The 20,601-nt window shown below is 51.9% G+C and overlaps 1 protein-coding gene across 1 annotated transcript in view; it reads right to left on the bottom strand.

The window, feature by feature from the left end:
• The window catches only part of SMAD6 (SMAD family member 6), a 40,553-nt gene extending 20,039 nt beyond the window's left edge, over positions 1–20,514 (bottom strand). Inside the window, exons 1-3 of the mRNA XM_027688170.1 lie at positions 19,292–20,514; positions 16,595–16,651; positions 14,808–14,885 (exon numbers count right to left, since the gene is read on the bottom strand). Of these exons, the coding sequence (XP_027543971.1) occupies positions 14,808–14,885; positions 16,595–16,651; positions 19,292–20,039 (883 nt within the window). The 5' untranslated portion in view covers positions 20,040–20,514. The remainder of the gene's footprint in view (positions 1–14,807; positions 14,886–16,594; positions 16,652–19,291) is intronic.
• Between the last annotated feature and the right edge of the window lie 87 nt (positions 20,515–20,601).

Below are 20,601 nucleotides of genomic sequence, written 5' to 3'. Positions count from 1 at the left end.
CTGTGATGGCCAGAGGTGGCCAAGCCATGGCAGCGAGCTGGGAAGCCGTGCGGCACATCCCGCATCCCAGTCCTCCCTCTACATCCTTCGCAGGCGATGCTCCGAGGTGGGACAGCCCCAAAACCAGCCCCATGTGCTCAAAGAGGAGAGAGCCAGGAGGAAAAGCATTCTGGAGGCTGGTGGAGAGGCAGGAGGCAGTGGAGCTGCGGGGGCTGAGCCCGCCCCGGCCCCGCGCGGTGCCAGCTTCGCCCTCGCCTGGCCCCCACACTCAGCTGGCTCCTGCTCCGAGGGGAAATCGCTTTGGAAGCCAGCTGGTTCTCATTGAGAGCCTGCAGGGAAGGGGAGAGGGAGAAGGAGGGGCGAGAGAACCAGGATTAAAATAATATTGTGTCGAAATCTCAATGAGAGGGAGAAAAGGGGGAATAGGAGAGGAAGGAGCGTTTTCTGCAAGGCGGCGATGGAGCGGCGGCGATCCAGCCCACGGCTGATCCGGGATTATCTGCTGGCTCCCAGCAATGTTCTGGTGCTGGCTAGTTTGTCCTCATTTAAACCCGGACTGATCCCATCACATACATCCAGCCAGGGCAGCCCTTTCCCATCAGCACATCAGGCACAGCCCAAAGGCACCCCCGGGAATGGAGCCGCTGCTTTGAACGTGGACAACACACTCCCTGCTCACAGAAACCTGCAGCAGGTTTGTGCTGGGCACTGAAAACTCCTTTCATGGGCTGCCCAAGGCTCTGGGAGGTGACAGCCCTTCAACTCTTCCATTAGCACCTTTCATTTTACTTTGTTTTACTGGTGTTTCTGCATTTTAAGCTGAGCAGTTCCACACTGGGATCCACGTGGATACACCAGGCAGGAGGGGAAAGGGCTTCCTGCCCCACGGCAACAAAACCTGTCTGGTGACAGATCTGCTACAAACATGCAAAACACCCCAACATTAGACATGTTTTCACATTTTTCCTTCTGAGATTAAACTGCTTTGGGAAAAAAATACATTTCAAGCCAAGAAACAGGAAACTTGAAATATTATTTTTGCTGTTTACCTTTTTTTTGGAATACTTGCTACAGTCCAACTGCATTTCTTGTGGTTGGCTTCTGACTGCCAAGATTTCAGTCGAATTTTCTGGGACCAGCTATCCCTAAATCTCCAAGTGCCATGGAAGTCACCCAAGGGCTCATCTTGTCCGCAAAGCAGGGAAGGGGCAGGGAGGGAACCACATTTAGGGCTGTATCAATGACACACACCAGCACATGCAAGTCCAGCACTAATTTCCTACAGGAATGAGCCCTGGGCACCCAGTTTGCTTGGTGGCTTTGAAAAGCCACGCTCAGCTTTTCCTTCCTGCAGGTTTTAACCAAGCCAGGATCTGATGCTTCCCCGCGAAGCCTCGCGGATCGTGGAGCTCAGCACATAAAACACCCGGCGCAGCAGCCTTTGAAGCAGAGCCCTTCAAAGACAGGCACATACCAGATCTACTGAGGTTTTCTACACAAACAAATTCAGCATGGCAAGAGCAAAACTAATTTGCAAAGATCTTTAATGTTGGAAGTCTCAAATGACCGACCCTTTCAAGCACAGCTGAATTCAATCCGGCTCGAAAGGTCTGTCCCGGCGATTCAACGCGGAAAAGACCACGGATATTTCAAAATATGTGGCTGTAATTACTGGGAAATGAAGAGCAACTCTAATTTTCTTGTTTCAGAGTTGAAGAAGCTGCCCAGTGTGCTCCTAGTCTATAAGTCTAGTGACTTTTTTTTTTTTGAACATACTTGTGCTGACACTTCCCTTCCATTAAAATAGCTCAACAATGGGGGGAAGAGCAGCTCCCCGTGCTCATAGGATCTTTACCTTACTTTGTACTCACACAGGAATTTCCTTGTTCTCCTGTGGGGGGAAGTTTCCACAGTCACATGCAAGTGGATTTAGCAGAGTGTCCCACAGCACTCCAGAAACTGGTTCTCTCCCTTCTTCCAGGAGATGGATGTAAATGTTTCGAGTATAAAAACTCAAGTTTGGGTATAAATCAGCTGGGATAAGAGAAGACAGATGTGATGTGCTGCCAATGGGGTGAGAAGGGCCATCCCACTCCATGCTCACTCCCACGGGATGGGATGGTGGTGACACGCTGCCTGCAGACCAGCAGCTGTCCCAACACCTGGCACAGCTTCAGATGGACACAGGGATTGACAGAGCCTTTGTCAAGGGCAGGATGGACACCAGCTTCCAGCGCAGCCCATCCCTTTGTGCAAGTGTTGAAATACGCCCCATGCAAATGGAAAAGTCGATGGGTTCCCATGCTGGGAAACTCCCACAACATTTAAAGATGGGTCACAGTAGAAAAGGGCTTGTTCTGGGGTCTGGTCCTCCAAACAAGCCATCACCAGGCTCACTGGAGCACAACCCTGGGCTTTGGTGGGGCTGGGATGGCCCCACCCGAGACATGAGCAAGCACAGAATGGTACAGATGGGAACAGCCCTCTGAGATCCCAGAGTCCAACCGTCCCCCCAGAGCTGCCAAGGCCACCACTGACCCATGTCCCCACGGCTTTTAAATCCCTCCAAGGGATGGTGACTCCACCACTGCCCTGGGCTGCCTGTTCCAGAGCTTGACAGCATTTCTGGGGAAGAACTTTTCCCTAATTTCCAACCTAAATCTCTCCTGGCACAACCCCAACAGCACCCAGCACTCCCTGCAACACCCCTGCATTGGCACAGCCACACTGACCCAACTCTTCCCCCTGCACCAGCTCCAGGAGCAGATGGAATGTGCCAAGGACACAACACCGACCCCGTGTCCTCACCTGCACCGTGGAAACCCTGCAGGAACCCACCTGAGACGGAGGAGAAAGCCCCCCCCTCCAAGTCTGCAACTCCAGAGCTGTCACCCAACTCAGGCCCCAACCATAAAACAAGCTCCACAATAGGGTTATTTATTTTTTTGAAGTCACAAATGATTTCCAGCAGCAGGAGGGTGGAAGGATGTGGCGCTCTGGACCCTGCCCACGGCACCCAGCCAGTCTCATAAATGGTTGGCAGCCAGCAGAGCAGCAAACCCATTTCTATTGAAATGAGCTTGTTACTACTAATTTTTACTGCCTTCCCGGTCGATTCATAAAGTTTTGTTGGGAGCTTTTTTTGTTCAGTTGGGTTTTTTGTTTTTTTTTTTTTTTTTTTTCAGATCTCAGAAAGCAATTCCTGTGACAACTTGAGGGAAACTGGGCCCTGGCCTCCCCAACAAGGAATTCTCCTGCACCCTGGCACAGGCACCTCGTCCCCCTCAGCACTTGGTATCAGGGCTTCATAAAATCTCAGAGGAGAAAGAGTTCTCCAGAACAGAGGCCAAAATGAAAACCTGGTGGATTCAGTTTTACTGTTATCAGCCCCGTGGCAGAACGGCTCAATGGCAGCTGCAGACACACATTTTATAGGGAGGGTTTGGGTCTGAGACATTAAATTCCCAGTTTTCACATCTGCTCCTTCTCTCCACAGCTGGATGCACTGAGCTGTTGCAGCAGACAAACCCAACCAGATCTAATCTTGGAGCCTGAGCTTTTTATAAGCACCAGTGACTATTTGCTGCGAGACTTGGCAAAGCTTTGCTCGTAAGCCCAGTGCCTGTTGAGATGGGATGGATCCCAGAACCATGGAATGATTTGGGTTGGAAAGGACCTTACAGACCGTCTCATTCCAGCCCCCTGTCATGCACAGGGACACCTTCCACTAGATCAAGTTGCTCAGAGCTCCATCCAACCTGGCCTTGAGCACTTCCAGGGTGACAGCATCGTTTTCTGATGGGCAAGGACAGCCAAAGTCGCACACCCTGCAAACACCACAAGGGTCACAACGGTTTTACTCCATCAAAAATCCCAACACAGAGACTGTACAACTCAACACACAGCTCAGCACCGAGATGGGTCCCTGGATGCCAGCTGGGAGCACCACTAGCCCAGTCAGGCCCAGGAGGATGCTCTGGGACCAGCCCACTAAGCATCACTCATGTCCATCTGACATTCCCAAGTGTCCTTAACACTTCAGTACAGCCCTTCCCCTGGGCTTTGCTTACTGCTCAGACTTAATTAGTGTAAAGACCTTTCCCTACATATTTATTTCCCTTTTCCAAGTGGACCAAGTTGGACCCTAAAGAAACCTGCAGCACAAGGAAAGGGGCTACTCAGTGTAATTCCACAGGTTTGGAAAAATGTTGGGTTACCCCATGGCTTCTCTGGATTTTAAGAAAAACAGGGAAAAAAGTACATATAGTTCATTGTCACCTACAACTCAATGAGTGTTCAAAGAGCAACAAATACAAAAACAACAGGGAAAAAAATCAGGGCACAACAACTGTGTTTGTCACAGAGCTTGGGGGAAGCCGGGGATGAGCGATGCCGATGGCATCCATCCAGGAATAAGGGAAAGCAAAGCCCTGGGAGTTCCCAGCCACCACTGCCTGTGTTAGCCTTCCCTGTGCAGGACAGGGATGCTCCCAGACCCCCCCCAGCCTCAGCAGGGGGAGAGGAATCAACTGCCTCATTCTTCCCAGTGGACAAACTTGCCTTTTCCCGGCACGGGGTCTCACAAGCGCGTCGTTGTCTGAGCCCAGAGCTGGGCGCTCCCCCCCAGGCAGGCCAGGCTTTGCAGAGCCAGAGGGAATAAAGGAAAGGAAGGAAAGGAAAGTGATGTGCTCTGAACAGCACGTCCATCCCTCCGGGAGCCTCCGGAGACAGGTGGAATAAATCTGAAGACAGCTCAGCTCTATCAGAGAATCACAGCCCATCTGGGGTTTGAAGGGACCTTAAAGCTCATCTCTAAAAGATCATCTCCTTCCACCCCCTGCCCTGGGCAGGGACACCTTCCACTGTCCCAGGCTGCTCCAACCTGGCCTTGGACACTTCCAGGGATGGGGCTGCCACAGCTTCTCTGGGCAACCTTGTGCCAGGGCCTCCCCACCCACCAACCAGACCCCAAAGTGCCACAACCCCCACGGTACCTAAGGGGCTTTTCTCCCTCACTAAACACACAACAGTGGTTTGCATCACTGTATGTGAAAGCATAAAGCAGCTGGCACTTTTTTCCTAAAGTCTTTAACATTCTTTGGCTCCTCAAATGGAAAAATCTTAGCAAATGAGACCTTAATAAATGGAAAGAGCTGAAAAATAGCCTTTTTGCTGGCGGGCTTTGCTCCTGCTAATGGAATACGGAGATAAAACCAACACAGGGGTGTCTCCCACCCTTCCGCAGGGCTGGGAGGGATCCTGCCCGGGCAATCCTGGCACCAGGAGATGCCCCCAAAGCAGGATGAAGTCTCCAACTTCTCCAGCCTGAAGGAAAGGTCAGCCTGATCCTCCTGAGCTGCCACAAGCACTGAGGAGGAGGAACATCTCCAAACCCAAACAGGTAGAGGAAGGGGAGGGCAGCTCTTCCAAGCCCAGGAGGGGAGATGGCCAAGCTCCTGTGGGTCCAGTATCAGTGTCCAGCTGGGACAGCAAATGTGCCATGAGGGCATTTCCATGAATTCCCACTCAGGGAGGGAGGGATGCCTTTGGATGTCCCACACTTGGAGCAGGACAGGGGATGCTGCAGGGCTGCAGCCCATGGGATCCACTGCAAGGGGACCTTGTACCATCAGGAAAGACCTCCTGCATCCTCCAGGAAAAAAAACTGCAGTGAAGGGACAAACAAACTCCCTCTCATTTGCACTGCTGGGAATTTGACTTTCTGGAAGGTTTCATCCGTGGGCTTTTAAAAACCTGAAATGCAAAATGCCAAGTGCACGGAGAAGCATCACAGCCTTTTTGTTCCCAGACAAAGACTGCATCCCTGTGGAAAGGTAGGAATTGTGTGAGGGAATTCAGGTCTGGGCATCAGAGGTAATCCTTTTGTATTTCAAGAAAAAAAAGGGAAAAAATGGGGTGCAGGGTTGATTGAGGAGATGCTGGGGCAGGAAAACAGAGCTTTGGTTTAATTGTATTTATATCCTCTGATGCTGCTGGTGTTTTCCTACATATGCTCCCACAGACAAAGCCCAGGATGAGGAACCAGAGTGATGCTCAGCTTCTCTCTGAAGGAGAAGCACCTCTGGGAAGGGGGTGGTGGGGCAGCAACAAACTCCAGCACTTCAAGGCTGGAGCCTGTTTAATCCCTGCTCCAGTCCCAGGAGCTGCAAAGGCCATTACCAGTCAGCAGCTCTGCAAGAGGTCAGCCAAGACAGGCATTTCCATGTGAAATGTTTTTGTTCTTACAGAATTAAAAAAAAAACCCAAACAGGAATTCAACAGTTCTCAGCATCCAAAGCCCAGATTCCAGCTGGTGATGGGCTGCACATCTTCCCATCAGCCTCCCCTCTCTGAGTACTCTGACCCTGGAGTGATGGTCTTTCCCAGCTAAACACTCATTTTCTGGGGCTCACAAGGAAGCTGGAGAAGGACTTGTGACAGGGTGGGAGATGCTGGCAGAGGTTATCCAGAGAAACTGTGGCTGCCCCATCCCTGGGAGCGATCAAGGCCAGGTTGGAGCAACCTGAGAGAGTGGAAGGTGTCCCTGTCCATGGCAGGGGGGTTGGAATGAGATGACCTTTAAAGTCCCTTCCAACCCAAACCATTTCAGGATTCAATGAACCAACCAGGTGTAAGGCACAGGACAGGAGGGAGAGCAAGTAGAATCATAGAATCAGCTGGGTTGGAAGGGACCTCCGAGATCATCAAGTCCAACCTTTGATCCACTACTGCCCTGGTTACTAGACCATGGCACTGAGTGCCACACCAGTCTTATCTTAAAATCCTCCAGTCCAGCACTGCTGGGACGAGCACCACCCAGACCCGATAACCCATGAGCAAGGCGGGACCTCAACGAGCCCATGACCCTCCTCCTCCTCCATCCCACCCAACACCTCGATCCCCACAGAGTCCAGGCAGGCAGCAGCACACTCCTCTCCTCCCTCCCAGAGCCCGTGGCACGGCAGGACACCCGGCAGTGCTGGGACTCACGGCAGCCACGTGCCTAATCCCCGCCGATCCCGGCACTTGGGAAGCACAAAGAGCCGAGTCTCCTTCGCCAGTAAATTGAACCTGCGGTTCCAGGGGCTCGGGGCACTTCAAAGCCCTCAGCAGCCCGGCCAGCAGCAGTAAAGGGATGTACTTTTGGGTTGTGGAGCAGCAAAGTAAAATCCACACAAATAAGCAGTGTTCCAGAAAACCAGGTTTAACCATCAGCGGCTCCGAACGACGGGGGATGTTTTTCCTGAGGGTTTTTTTTAACCTTCTTCTTTCCAGTTTGCCTTTTTTTTTTTTTTTTAATTTCTTACTAAAAAACCCCAACTCAAGGTCCCACACCACACCCCCCTCTTTTGGATCTGAGCATCCTCCAGAGGTAAAATGCTGAGTTAGGTATTGGAGGCCGGGAAAGGAGGTGCCTTTGATGAACAGCAAATCTCCAGACTTCAATCGTTTCGGGGAGCGCCACACATTTAATAAGTTATTTCCGTGGAAAACCTTAGTAACTCAGTTATGAATCAAGCCTATAAACACCTCTCACTCATCAAAGTGCCACAAAAAAATCTATTACTGTGACTGTGAACACAAGTCTCTCTCTACAGGTCCCCCTAGAAGAAGCCAAAATTCCTCCTTCAAAACATTCACCGTTTTCAAAGGTCATAAATACACTGTGTCCAGTATTCAGCAAATCCCTTCAAAAAAGCAAAACACAGGCACAGAGAAAAAGGGGAGTTCAAACAAAGACCTACCATCGGATCTGTGCTGCTTAAAGGACACAACCAGCTACATCAAAAGAACTTTTACTACCTAGAAAGCCCTATCCAACCCCTAATAGGGTGTAAGAATGTAATGTTTTGGCTACAGAGATTAAACTAATTTACTTTTAAGTAACTTGCTTACTTCCTGATGTTTCTTTTTTTAAGAGTGATGCCTAGGTGCTTGGAGAAGTGAGGGATGTGATTATTCTGTGATTCAAGGCCAAACATCATAAGTACTCAATGAACCACAGACAAAAACATATTTTATCTGGGTGTTGTACTTACTCCAAGAACTTCTAGGTTGAAAACATCCAGGCTAGCTGTGAAAATCCATCCCAGTTCCAGGTGAGAGAGGGAGAAAGAGCAACTCTCTCCTTCTCTGCAGAAATACACTGAGAAGTTCACTGCATTGCCTGCAGTGCTCCCCAAATACTGCCCATGGAACCTTCACTTCAGGGCATCATCCCACCTGGCTCCATCCCGGGAAATTCTCCTTCAGAGCCAGGGAGCTGTGTGTCCACACATAAATAAATAGAGAGGGATCATCTGCAAAGCAGCTTAAATCCCTGCATTAGGCACAGGGCCAAATATTGATAAGACCAACCTTCTTCCACCAACCTTGTGCACCAGGCAGCCTGTGCTGCTCCAGGCAGATGATCCCAAGGCTCTGGCAGCTGGTTTGGGGTTTTTTCATCCTTCTTCTGGACTAGGGACAGCTCCGATTGTCCACATTTTTAAGGGACAGCTCTGATTGCCCACATTTTTTTGGGGACAGCTCGGATTATCCCCATTTTTCAAGTGCTGTCTGTTGGATGGTTACAGCAGTAGAATCAGCCAACATAATAATCCAAGGGGAAAGATGTTTTGGCACATGAAGCAATGGATGGTGACAGGAAGATTTCGGCTCGATTCCCAACTCTCCAACAGCTGCCCCATCTACCCTGGGAACATCATGACTCCCTGGTTCCTCACAAGGAAAGACACACGGGAAGGAGGGAGTTCACCACTGTTTCACCAGCTCAGATGAAGAACATCAACTAAAGATGCTCCTTGGGATCAACCAGTCCTGGTTGAGCACAGGATGCTCTGGGAGCTCCCTCCCATCCACCCTCCTTCTCAACATAAAACGTGCTGGACAAAGTCACTTCTCTTGCAATGCCTTCACATGACCAATAACAAAGGGACATTTCTCCATCTCCCTGTCCAGAAGACACCTTTCCTCCTGGAAGACAACCTTTTTGGAGGCTGCTGCTGATGCTCTTTCTTGCCTCAGAACAACCTTTATTTCCCTCCTCGGGAGACCTCCAGCACAAACTACCTCTTCCCATCTCCAGCCAATTCCTCAGGGGTTCCTCACCCTTCACAAAATTCATTTCCCCTCCCCACGCTCAGCTCTGCATTAATCTCGAGACAAAGCCTTGCGCTGGGAGCCCATCACCCACATGAGACCTTTTAAGAACAGAAATTCTCCTACAGCTGCACGGCTGCTGCCGACACTCCATCCTCCTTCCAGAGGCCCCTGCTCTGCATGGATATGGCCACAGGCACCTCTCCAGACAGGACATTGGGCACAGGAGTCAACATGAAGGTGTATCACCACCCAAGCGTAGTCACCCACAAGAGGAAGCTCCCACTGACCTCAACGCTCCAGCTGTTGGGTTTGGTGGCCCAACTTGAGTTGTCCCACAGGGTTTTAATGGAGAAACAACCCTGTGGAGGGAATACCTCCTCCTCCAGCCCTGATCCAGGGGGCTTTTCTTCAGCTGGCAAGTTGTTTAACTTCTTGAAAGGTTTTTCTTAAATTGATGCTTGCTCAGCCTCAGTGCTCCGAAGAACATCTTCAGCTGCTTATTACGAACCCAAGTGGAATATTCCCTGCTGGTTACTTCACTTACGGATGAAGCACTGCCATTAACAGCCTTTGGATACAACAAGGAGTCCACTCAGCTACAGAATCAATGATCCCTTTCCCCTCTGCTCCAAAAAACAGGAATATTTGAACTCCAGGAGCTGCCACCTGTGGTGAGCATAAAAAACTCACCACTCTCCTGTAAATCCCGTGGATTTATCATTAACCCAGGAAGACCTCTGTTGTGGAATAAAAGAGCACACCTGCACCTCTCTGAAAGGGAGAGTGCTGAAAGCCCAGGGATGTGTCTCCCAGAGCTTCCCCACCTTCCCTTTCAGGGATTAACTCCATGATTTACCCCGTGGTTTGAGAAGTGACCTTTGATGTCTGCCCCAGGCAGGGCCAGGAGCTGCACATGACCAAACCCACAGTGAAGGCAGGTTATTGGTCTGAAGCTGTCCCAGATACCCAGAAGGACCCTCTCCCATGGGTATTCCAACATCCAAGGCCATCCATGGCCACATGGGCAAAGCCTCCACACTGAGCAGAGAATTCCTCTCTGAAGCACTCTGGAAAAAATAGATGCCCTTTATTTCCCGTTGGCAAACTAAAATCATGGAGGAAAACTGTTTAATATAAAAACATCTGACAAAGCACCTCCAGGATGTATTTTTTTGCATCAAAGAAGTAGCTCTTGGCAACAGGTTCGTTCCTCTGACCAGGAGAAGTTTTAGCCAAACCCTGATTGTTCTAGACTGCACAGGGTTAGACAAGCCAGCAAGCTTACAGTTAAAAATGAAAGAGAAAAGAAACTAAAACCATCACTGGCCCAAATAAACATCTGTCTGTGATTAAAGTGGATGCACAGAGATGTTCTGCCTGCTTTTTAACGGATTTGTTTCTGCAGGACGGGGGGAAAGAAAGGCTGAAAAGGCTCCAGGGTGCTGCTGGGTCAGACCCAACCTGCAGCTCCCAGCCGATGGAGGGACACACAGTCAATCCTTAAAAAGTAACAAAACCAACATTTCCCCCCCCCGAAGAAATTGCTGCCCTATTAATGAGAAAAATCTCTTTTTTTTTTCTCCTCCCAGGTAGTTCCACCATCTCTCCCCAGGCCGGAAAGGGAGATGTTTGCCCAGTTGCCACACGTATCCGCCTGACATATTTAATAGGCTTTTTTTTTTTTCCTACTCCCAACACACAGGATCTTCATAAATTTCCTTGGTAGCATAAATCCTGCAGCCTGTTATTTCTGGGGGGGGAAGAGGAAGAGAGACGTTCACTTTCTCCATTCAGTGGGTTTTAAAATATGCTTCCTTAAGTTCATCCTAAATATTGCTGGAAGCAGAAAAAAAGCCCTCTGGCTCTCGCTTGGAGCCGTGGCATCACTTCAGCAGGGCTGAGTCACCAGCTGGGATGGACAGGCATGTTGCTGCCTTCTTCCTCCCTCTGGAGGTACCCTGCTTCCCAAATCCAACACCCCCAATCCCACCACTGCCCTGTAAAATCTTCTCCATCTTCCCAGGCCTTGGAAAAAAAAAATCAAAAATAATTTCAATAAGTTCCAGCCCATTCAGTCTCTTTGTTTACAATTCACTTAAGAGTTGGACTCAATGATCCTTGTGGGTCTCTTCCAACTCAGAATATTCTGTAACTCGATTTCTTCTCTCTGTTAATTCCCAATTATCCTCCACCAGCATCAGACTAAGCCACCAAGCAGAGCTCATTGCCACATCATCCTCTGGACCTCAGCAGAGCTGCTGGGAATAGACTCAACCTTTGCTTCCACTTTCAGGTGGGAAACAACTTCCCACAGCTTCAGAATTCATTCCTCCTCCAACAAACCAACTCATCCTTTCTTCTTTTGGATGCACATTTTCAGCTATAAATGGGTTCAACCAGCAGAGTTTTAGCAGAGGAGAAGTGAAATGATTTCAAAGTTTAGAAAAAAAAAATTTGTATTTTTGGAAAAAATAAATCTGCACCTGCCCTGGCGATGGCCAAGGCAGGACAGAGACCTGCAGGAGGGTCTCGAGCTGCAAGACCACCTTTTGCCCTCCTACCTGTGCTCAACCCTTACCCTCCTGCACAGTCCTTGGGACTTCCAGAATTTAATGCCACCGCTACCAAGAACTCTGGTGGCTGCTGGCAGGAATTCCTTTGGCTTTTCCAGGCACTGTGCAAGAGGAGAGGGACTATTCCATGGTGTTTAAGAGAGGGTCCTTCCCAGGGATGGTGAGGGACAGCCTCGTGGGACTGAGGGGAAGGCAGGCAATCCCAAAGCCCACAACATCTGCTCCAGCACGTCCCCACCATCCCAAACCAGTTCCCGCAGCAGCAGCACATCCCTCTACAAGCCTGGCAAGTCTAACGGGTACAGCAGCTTCTTGGCATGTGCTGGAGGAGCCAAGTCTGAGGGGAAGGGAAAAAAAAAAATTACTACAAATGTTCCACCAATTATGAGTCACGAGGCTGAGCTTTTGTTCCTGCCTTGCTGGATTTTGCCCTTTCCCTGGTATTTCCCCAGCTCCGGCTGGGAGCCGCGGGGACGCCAAAACGGGCCACGGCTCTGCCAGCTCCTGGGGGACAGGCACAGGGAACCACCTGGGTTAGGAATACAACCCCCAAAACAGCAGGTTTTCTTCAGCTCCGCTCCCCAGGCAGAAATAAATCTAATGAGGGAAAGCTGGAGCCCCTCTTTGTACTCTCACGAGCCTGAATGTGACACTGCTTGAGCTCAGGAGATGGAAACTTTGGGGTCAGACACCTCCAAGTGCCTTTTCCCAGCAACTCAGATCTTCCCAAGCCATTGCACCTCACTCAGGAAACAGGAGCATCCCTAATGCAAGGGAAATGCTGTGGCTGGACATTGATCCTTGGACAGACAAATTCATTTCATGACCCAAATACTCTGAACCTCAGATGAAGAGGGCTCTGGGGTATCACCCACGGATCCAGACCACACAGGTCACATCCACCCAACTATCCACAACCTGTGCTTCCAGTTAGCACTGGCTGTTCCTCAGAATTTTATAGCAAGCCTGCTAGTTCACTGAAGACTTTTCCTCTTAGAAGTGTTATTATGACCATGAAAGGTTCTACTTCAAAAAGAGTTTGGTTTTTTTTATAAAATTTCTACATATGACAGAGATCATCTTTTGCCTTCATGGTAAAACTTCCTGTTTAGAAGTTCATCAAGTAAAGGACCAACAGAAGAAGAATGGTTCTCTTTGTTATCCAAAATTGAATTTTGTGGTTTTAGTAGGAAAAGCCTTTTTGATGATCAAAGCTGGAGCAATAAATAGTAGTGGCTTGATGCAAGATCCAAAATGTACTTATTTTTGGAAGAGGAGTTAAATGTACACCGAGCTCCTCTGGTACACAAGAGGAAGCAGGGAAGACCACGTGCTTTGTGTACCATTTCCACAGACCTACATTTCAAGCAGAGCTATTAAATAAGTTGAAATGGAAAATAAACAACCTGAAACGTGGCAGGTAGACTGGAGCCTAAGTGGGTTTTTCCCTTTTACCTCCCTATGATGACACGTATGGGTTAATCCAGCAGAGCTCTTATCCTCTTTCAGCAATCGTGAACACTGGGGAAAAATAAATCACCCAGCCCCAGACTCTTATTAAAAGTTACACCACTCGAAACGGCACAGGGGGAGCAGAGGGATCCGATTTCATACAATCTCAGTCACATGTTATCATTATATTGTTCAAGGAAAAGTTAAAAATCCCTCCTCTATTCCAGAAAACCCACCAGATGTCCCATAAAGGCTCCGCCGCGAGAGAAGCTGAGCCATTCCATCCTCAGGAACCCCCCGTTCTCCAACCCGGCCGCTCTAATTAACGACAATTATCACGTTACAATAAAAGCCACGGGCACGGGGAGCCTTTACGGACGCGCTTCCAGCCCCGGGAATGTTTGTTAGGAATTGCAAACACACATTTATTACAGCACAGGCCTGAACGATCCAAGGCCTGGCTATCAATTGTTCCCCTGCTATGGACACTTGGCAGCACAACAAAAGCCAGGCGGGCGGCACGGCTGGATCCGGCACGCGGCAGCACCGCCGGCCCACCATGGCTGGAGGACCTTAAAGGAGAAGGAGAAGGGAAAATCCCCGGAGGGAAATGTGCCACCACGCCATGGCACTGCTGCCTGAATGCTCTTTGGAGAGCTGCGGAGTTGGGATCGGCCTGAACGTCCCAAGGAAGGCGTGGGTCTCAACAAACCGTCCGTAAGTTCTTGCAGGTGGAGAACACCAAGAGAAAAGACACAACTACCTACACCAACCTACCTACAGCATCCCCAGAGAGAGCAGCAAATTCAATCCATGTGCTCAGCAATCTGGCAACTGGGCACCGAGGTGCCCAATCCTACCCCACCAGTCGCTGAAGGAGGCATGTGGGGTCCCACCAGGACCAAGGTTTGTCTACCTTCATCTCAGCTCTCAGACCATGAACCAGCCAAAGAAATTAAACCTCATCCTGTAGACAGGCCTCTCCTGTCCTCTGCACGGTCAACCCCCTGTCTGGGATGAGACACCAAGGAGAAAGATGTGGAGCCATCACTGCAGCCAGAGCCCAACGCGGAGCCAAGGAAAGCCCCGACTCTACCTGCTGTCAGGTAAAACCACCCCAGGCCTCACAGAGCCCCATTAAATGAATGAATGGTTGCAGGGGCGGGGCAGAGCAAAAACCAGGACCTAATTAAGCCAAGTTTTGTTCAGGAGCTTCAATGGCACCATAGCTGGGAGCCTGCTCATGAAAGCAGGGATTGCACCGCGGGGCCAGGGCCCAACAGGTAACACAAGCCGGACGGACTCGGCAAGAACCACCACAAGGCAGCATGATTTGGAATGGCCTCACTGCTCCTGCCATGGAAATGGGGAGGGTGTACAGCCCCACCCCACAGCAGCCCACGGCCCTGGAGCCTGGGAGAAGTCCAGGTGGCTTCCACAAAGGACACGCGTGGCCACTTCCCAAATGTCCCCGCTCGTCCCACCAACGGCCCCTTATCACAACCTGCGGAGCGCTGGCGTCTCTGACCAACCAACTCAAGTAACCGCTCTCTTCTCCCTCCCTTTCACACCAAGAACACAAACCAACAGCAGGACCATAGCCTCCACACCCTCCTGATGTGCTGCCCCAGCCCCAGCTTAGACCACATGGGTGGGAAGGCGCAAACATCTGCCAACCTGAGAAATCGCCGGGCGTGACGTTGGGCGAGTTTGTAGCCTCTGTTTCAGTGTAAGACAACGTGGAATCTGATAGATCTGGAAAGAAAAAAAAGGTACTTTTTAGTCCTCCTGTGTTTGCCAGGGCTACATGAGCACCAGTGGCTCTCCAGCTCCCCACCACCTCCCCGAGAGAAACTCTCCACCAAGCCAGAAAGCAACGATTAACTTTGTAGCTCCACCATGCAAATGCAAACTCTGAATTGCATCGACCACAAAAATAACTCCAGTTAAGTTGATCAAACAAGTAGGAACTTGGTGCTTACTGGATAAAGTTACATTAAGCCTCTAAACAAGTCAGAGTTACTATACTTAATTATCACCATTAAAATTCTTGAAGCTGTTTATTCTTGCTTCCTTCCTTCCTTCCTCTTTGCTGAAGCGAAGGAAACTTTGTTTTAACAAGTTAAGAGTCTTTGTTATTCTCTCTTGCTTACACCCCTCTAATTAAGTGCTCAACTGTTTGCTCACAGATTAACTATTATTTTTCCAATCAAACAAGCCAGTGAAGCAAATTTCAATCCCTGGCTGTTGTTTTAATAAAGTCACGTGCTGCTCACTATTATCTCTCCCTGCAGCACAAGCAGTTTCCAAAGGGAATTAACTTGGAAGGGGGAGCGCAGGGAGGGACAACTCCTTTTGTTTTTTGCCTCCAAACCTAACAAAAATAGGGAAAAAAAAAACACAAGCAGCCAGTTTGGCTTTGCAGGACACCCAGGTCACGGCCCTGTGGTGATGAAGGCGCCGGTCCCTCCGACAGGCAGGGTGCCCATGTGGCTGCACCGCAGGGAGACGCCAGGGCAGGGACTCACCTTTGGCACAGGACAGCTCCCGCCTTCCCTCGGGGCTGGGTGGGACAGGCAGGAACACTGTCCCATTCCTATCACCCTGCCAAAGCCTGTCTGCCGCCTCCCTGATGGGGAGCAAGAGTGGCTCACCTGGGTCACTGCACCCAGAAGTCAGAGGCACCGGCCACAGATGAAGGGAGAAATCCCACAGCTGCACTGATCCCAGCAAAAAAACCCACATGGGACATGGCATTCCTCCCTTCTTTCCCATGTCTTTGCTTCCCATTTAACTGAGCAAGAAGCAGGCACTGAAAAAGACGGGCAGGATGCAGTGATGCCAACTTGAAACATCTCCAAGCCAATGTCCAGCACATAGGACCAGGATCCAAGGCTGCCAGGCTCTCCAGCACCCTTCACTCCGTGCCCAAGTACCCATCCCAGCCACTTTCACTACCTTTGCTTTGAAAACCTCCCATAATTCACCAGGAGAAGTCATACCCTACTCAGAAATTACACGGTGCCGAGTTTCAAAGACTTTCCATCTCACTGTAATGAGCAGAGGAAAGGTAAGAGCTGGTTCCTCCAAGGTGCAGAGCAGCCAGGGCTTTATGGAAATGGCACCCAGGAGCTCCCACTCCCCCTCTGCTCCATCATCCCACAGATTACACACGCAGACAAAACATGACGTCTGGTAACCTTTCATTACGCCTTCATTAAAAATAGAGCTTCATATTATTTTGGAAAATATGCATGTGTCTACATGGTAATTTGGGAGGATAAACTGACATCCATTTACTTCTTAAAGCCTGTCAGGTGATGCTTGCTCAGAAATAATGAGGAGCCATAAAATCCCAACTTGTTGGCTTTTGCCTGACGTGCCAGGGAGGGCTGTCTCAGAACCAACACCGGGACTGCACCATGAAAGAGTTCCCGGGACATCAAAAGAGGGAAAACACGTACCCAGTGGCTTTTGCTCATCATTAGGAGACAGCCGAGAGTAGGGAGGTGGTGGAGACTCTGGAAAAACAAAACTGTAGGTTAGTGCTGTGTTCAGTTTATCAACAAACCCTCCCGCTTTCTCTCCTGGGGTAGGAACTCTCCCAAGTTAGAAGCCACTTAGAAGCAACTGGAGACCAAGAGTTTTCCCAGTTTTTGAGGAATGGGGGTTCCATCTTGATCATTCAAAGTGGGCTTTACTACTGAAAACAATGCAAGCGTCCCCTACACCCCTGTCCCATACCCATGCCTGGACACCCAGTCTGAACCACACAAATCATGATGGTGCTTCTCAAAGAACAAGGTTTGGGAGACAACCTTCCAACCATGACTCCAACACACATGAACTTAACAAGAGCTCCCCAAACACACAAGTACTGAAAGAGGGTGTTGGGTGATGAAAAGATGCTCCTCTCTTGGCCCATGAAGGTTGACACCGGAGCCAGGCTGGCTTCAGCCAACAAGCCACCAAATTCTGGTCCCTCCCAACAAAGCCCTCAGCACTCGAGTGGCTCAGCAGCAGATCCATGATCCTGCTCACCCCCACCTCCATCCCACAAAGCTCCCAAGCACACGCTCAGCTTTAGGCAGCAGGACTGCAGCAGTCATGTGCTCCAAGTTCAGCAAGTCCTCAGAAATGCTTTGCTGAATCAGGTCATTCAACTGGCTCTTGCTGTCCTTGTAAGGGTCAAGACCATGCAAAAGGCTGATGAAGGCCCTTCATTACTCCATGTCCTGATTAGAGTTGTTTTTTTTCTTTTCCACAATATGACAATGATCTGTTTCTTGAATTATAACTTGCCAAAACGGAGTGTGCAGCCAGCTGGGCTAAGCCGTGGCACCAGCATTGAGCAGGCACCAACTTCAGAGAGAAATTGTACTGAAAATCAATGGCATCACATTAACCCCAGGCACCCAAAACACGAGTGTGCTCCTCAGCTCCCACCCTTATCTGAAAGCACTCAGCCAACAACTGCAGCTCAGCTTGGGTGAGTTCCAAGAGAACCTCAGCGTTCCCCATGGGATGGCTTTAGGCTCATCTACTGCTTGTAAGAAAAGGTTCCCTAACGGAGCAGGATGCTCTTCTCACAGGGGCCTTAGGAGTCTCAAAAATAAAAAATAATGATGCCACGGTCCCCATGTGGATGTAACAGCCCGACCTGAGCCGTGCTGGTCCCGGCTGCTGCCACGGGGCCTTCTTCGAAGCACCTCGCTGCCTTCACACCCCCCAGCTACGTCACCCCACAGTAAACTGGGTGGGAAACACAAACGCGGATGATCCCTGCAGGGAGCCACTTGTGGAAAAGGGCATCAGGGCCTTTTCTTGGTTCCTGCCAGCAGCGCCCAGCCGGCGCGGGTGGGGCCTGGCACAGTCACCCATTATCAAAGCGATAAGGGGCCGCTTGATAACAGCTCTGCTTTCTACTACTCCCAGCACAGGGCTGGCAGCCGCACACGGCTGGGAAAACCACCACGGCTGCAGCAAAGCAACTGGGAAACTTCGCTCCTTTCTAAAATAAACGCCCCGTTCTTACAAACGCAACTCTAATCCAACTGGAGTAAAAAAGCTGCCTCCAGCCTCTAGCGACCTTCGGGGGAAGCACGCCCAGCAGAGAAGTTTCTTTGAAAGAAATGATGCAAAGCACAAAGTGAGGCGGGAACCCAGATTGCAAAATAATTGAAAAAATCCAAGTTCAGGCCAAAAAAAGGGACCATCAGAATCAGAGCGGTTTGGGTTAGGGTTGGAAGGGACCTTAAAGATCATCTCGTCCAACCCCCTGCCATGGGCAGGGACACCTTCCACTAGCCCAGGTTGCTCCAAGCCTCATCCAACCTGGCCTTGGACACTTCCAGGGATCCAGGGGAAGCCACAGCTTCTCTGGGCAACCTGTGCCAGGGCCTCCCCACCCTCACAGGGAAGAATTTCTTCCTAAGATCCCACTCAATGCTACCCTCTGTCAGTTCGATTCCAACTGTCCAGTTTTGTCGCAGAGTTTTAGTCCAGCCCTGTAGGTATCACTTTGATTTCTGCACCTCAACCATGAGCACGCCTCTGATCCATTTAACTGCTCCCAGCTCACATGGAAACACGATCGTGCTCTGCTGAGAGAAACACAAAACCCTCGAGAAAACCAAACGCACTCCTTGAAAACGCTCACAATCTGCCTACGCTAAATAAAAACCGAGAAACCCCCGAGAAATGCAGGAGCCCCGGCTTCCCCGCGGGTTGGGGGATCCCCGCGGCGGGGGCATCCCCGCGGCCCCCCCCCGAGGCGCCCGGCGGGTCCTGCGGCTTTAAGCCGGCGGCGGTGACCGCCCGGCTCCGATACGGGCGAGCCAGGCTGGCGCCAGCGGGATGGAGCCGCCGATTATCGCCCCTCCGGCTCCCAGAGCGCGGGGAAACTCCGCGGGAAAGGGAAAAAAAAAAGGAAATAAAAAGAGAAAGGGCTTTTTAAGCACAGCTGGAACCGCTGGCGGCAGGGGAGAGGGGGATGCCCGGCGGGGACCCCGCGCCAGGCGCATCTCCCCCCCGGGCATCCCGCGGGGCCGGGGCAGCGCTGATCCACGAGGGTTCAGATAAGCCCCGGAAGGGCCCAGAAGCCCCGAACCCCCAAACCGGTGGGTGTTTTCGGGGGGTAAACCCAACTCGCCGCTGCTCACCTGGCCCACAGAGGCGGCTGAAGTGGTAGGGGTTGCAGCAGACGGTGGGTCCGTCGGCGACGCCGAAGCTCTGGCACTCGCAGAGGGGCTTCAGCTCGGCGGGGTGCTGCAGGTCGGGCCAGCGGAACAGCTTGCCCAGGAGGAGGTGCGGGGGCGCCGCCAGGCCCCCCAGGCGCACCTCGGTGCGGGCCACCAGGACGCAGCCCCCGGGCATCCCCCCGCGGGACTCCACCGCCTCCAGCAGGCTGTCCAGCGAGCGCTCCTTCAGCCGCTTCAGCAGCGAGTAGGTGACGGCCTTCAGCTCCTGCTCCAGCAGCAGCAGCCGCGCCCGCGCCTCCCGGCCCCGCCGCTCCGGGGAGCCGCCGTCGGCCGCGCCGTCGGGGCTGGAGGGGGCGGCGGCAGCGGCGGGGGGTGGCTGGGGGCCGCCCGGCTCTCGCTCCGAGAACAGGCAGCAGGTCACGGTCCGGCCGTCGCTCTCCGGGGCCCCGGCGGGGTTGCGGAGCCGGGCCCCGCGCCGCTCCGCCATGGGGTCCCCGCGCGGCGCCGCCTCGCCCCGCTCCTCCGCCTCCCGCAGCAGCAGCGAGCGCGCTACCGAGGGGCTGCTCCTCTCCGCGATCTTGCAGCTCCCGCCGGCTCCGAGGTCGTGGTGGCCCGAGCTCCTGGCGCTCCCATCTCCGCCGTCCCTGTCCGGAATGACGCGGCTCCTCCAAAGTCGCCGCACCAGCCCTGAGCGTTTGGACCTGAACATACGACCCGCGGGCGGCCGGGGGGTCGCGTCGCTCTCCGCCGCTTCCCCCCCGCCCCGCGCCCTCCTCCGCGGGGCTCCTCGCTCCGCCGCCGGCTCTATCTCATGGCAGCCCCGGCGCACCCCGGAGTCCCCGCGGCGCTGCCCAGCGGCTCTCGGAGCGCACCATGGGGGGGGCGGCGGGGCGGCGCGGGCATAGACGGCGCCGCGGGGGCCGCTCCCGTGGCGGCGCTGGGGCTCGGGCGCGCCGCGCCGTGCCCTACATCGGCTGCCAACGCCGGGCCGGGCGGGGAGCGGCGGCGGCCGGGGGGAGACCGGGGCAACCCCGCGGCCGCTCCACCACCGTACGAGGTCGCGGGGTGTGGGTGCTGCCCGGCGCCGGGGTGTTCCCCCTTCAGCCAAAAATAGTTAAAAAGAAAAAATATGCAATAAAAAAAAAAAATTAAAAAGGAGTAAAAAAAAAAAACAAACTAGGAAGAAAAAACGGGAAGAAAAATAGGAAGGAAAAATAGAAAATAGGAAGAAAGTAGGAAGAAAATAGGAAGACAAAAATCGTAAAAAAAAA

The sequence above is a fragment of the Neopelma chrysocephalum genome, unplaced genomic scaffold (assembly GCF_003984885.1).
Source record: "Neopelma chrysocephalum unplaced genomic scaffold, ASM398488v2 Primary Assembly neopelma1_75, whole genome shotgun sequence".
Taxonomy (NCBI): Eukaryota; Metazoa; Chordata; class Aves; order Passeriformes; family Pipridae; genus Neopelma; species Neopelma chrysocephalum.
Note: the sequence above shows the minus strand (reverse complement) of the source record. Positions and strands in the feature narration are given on the sequence as shown.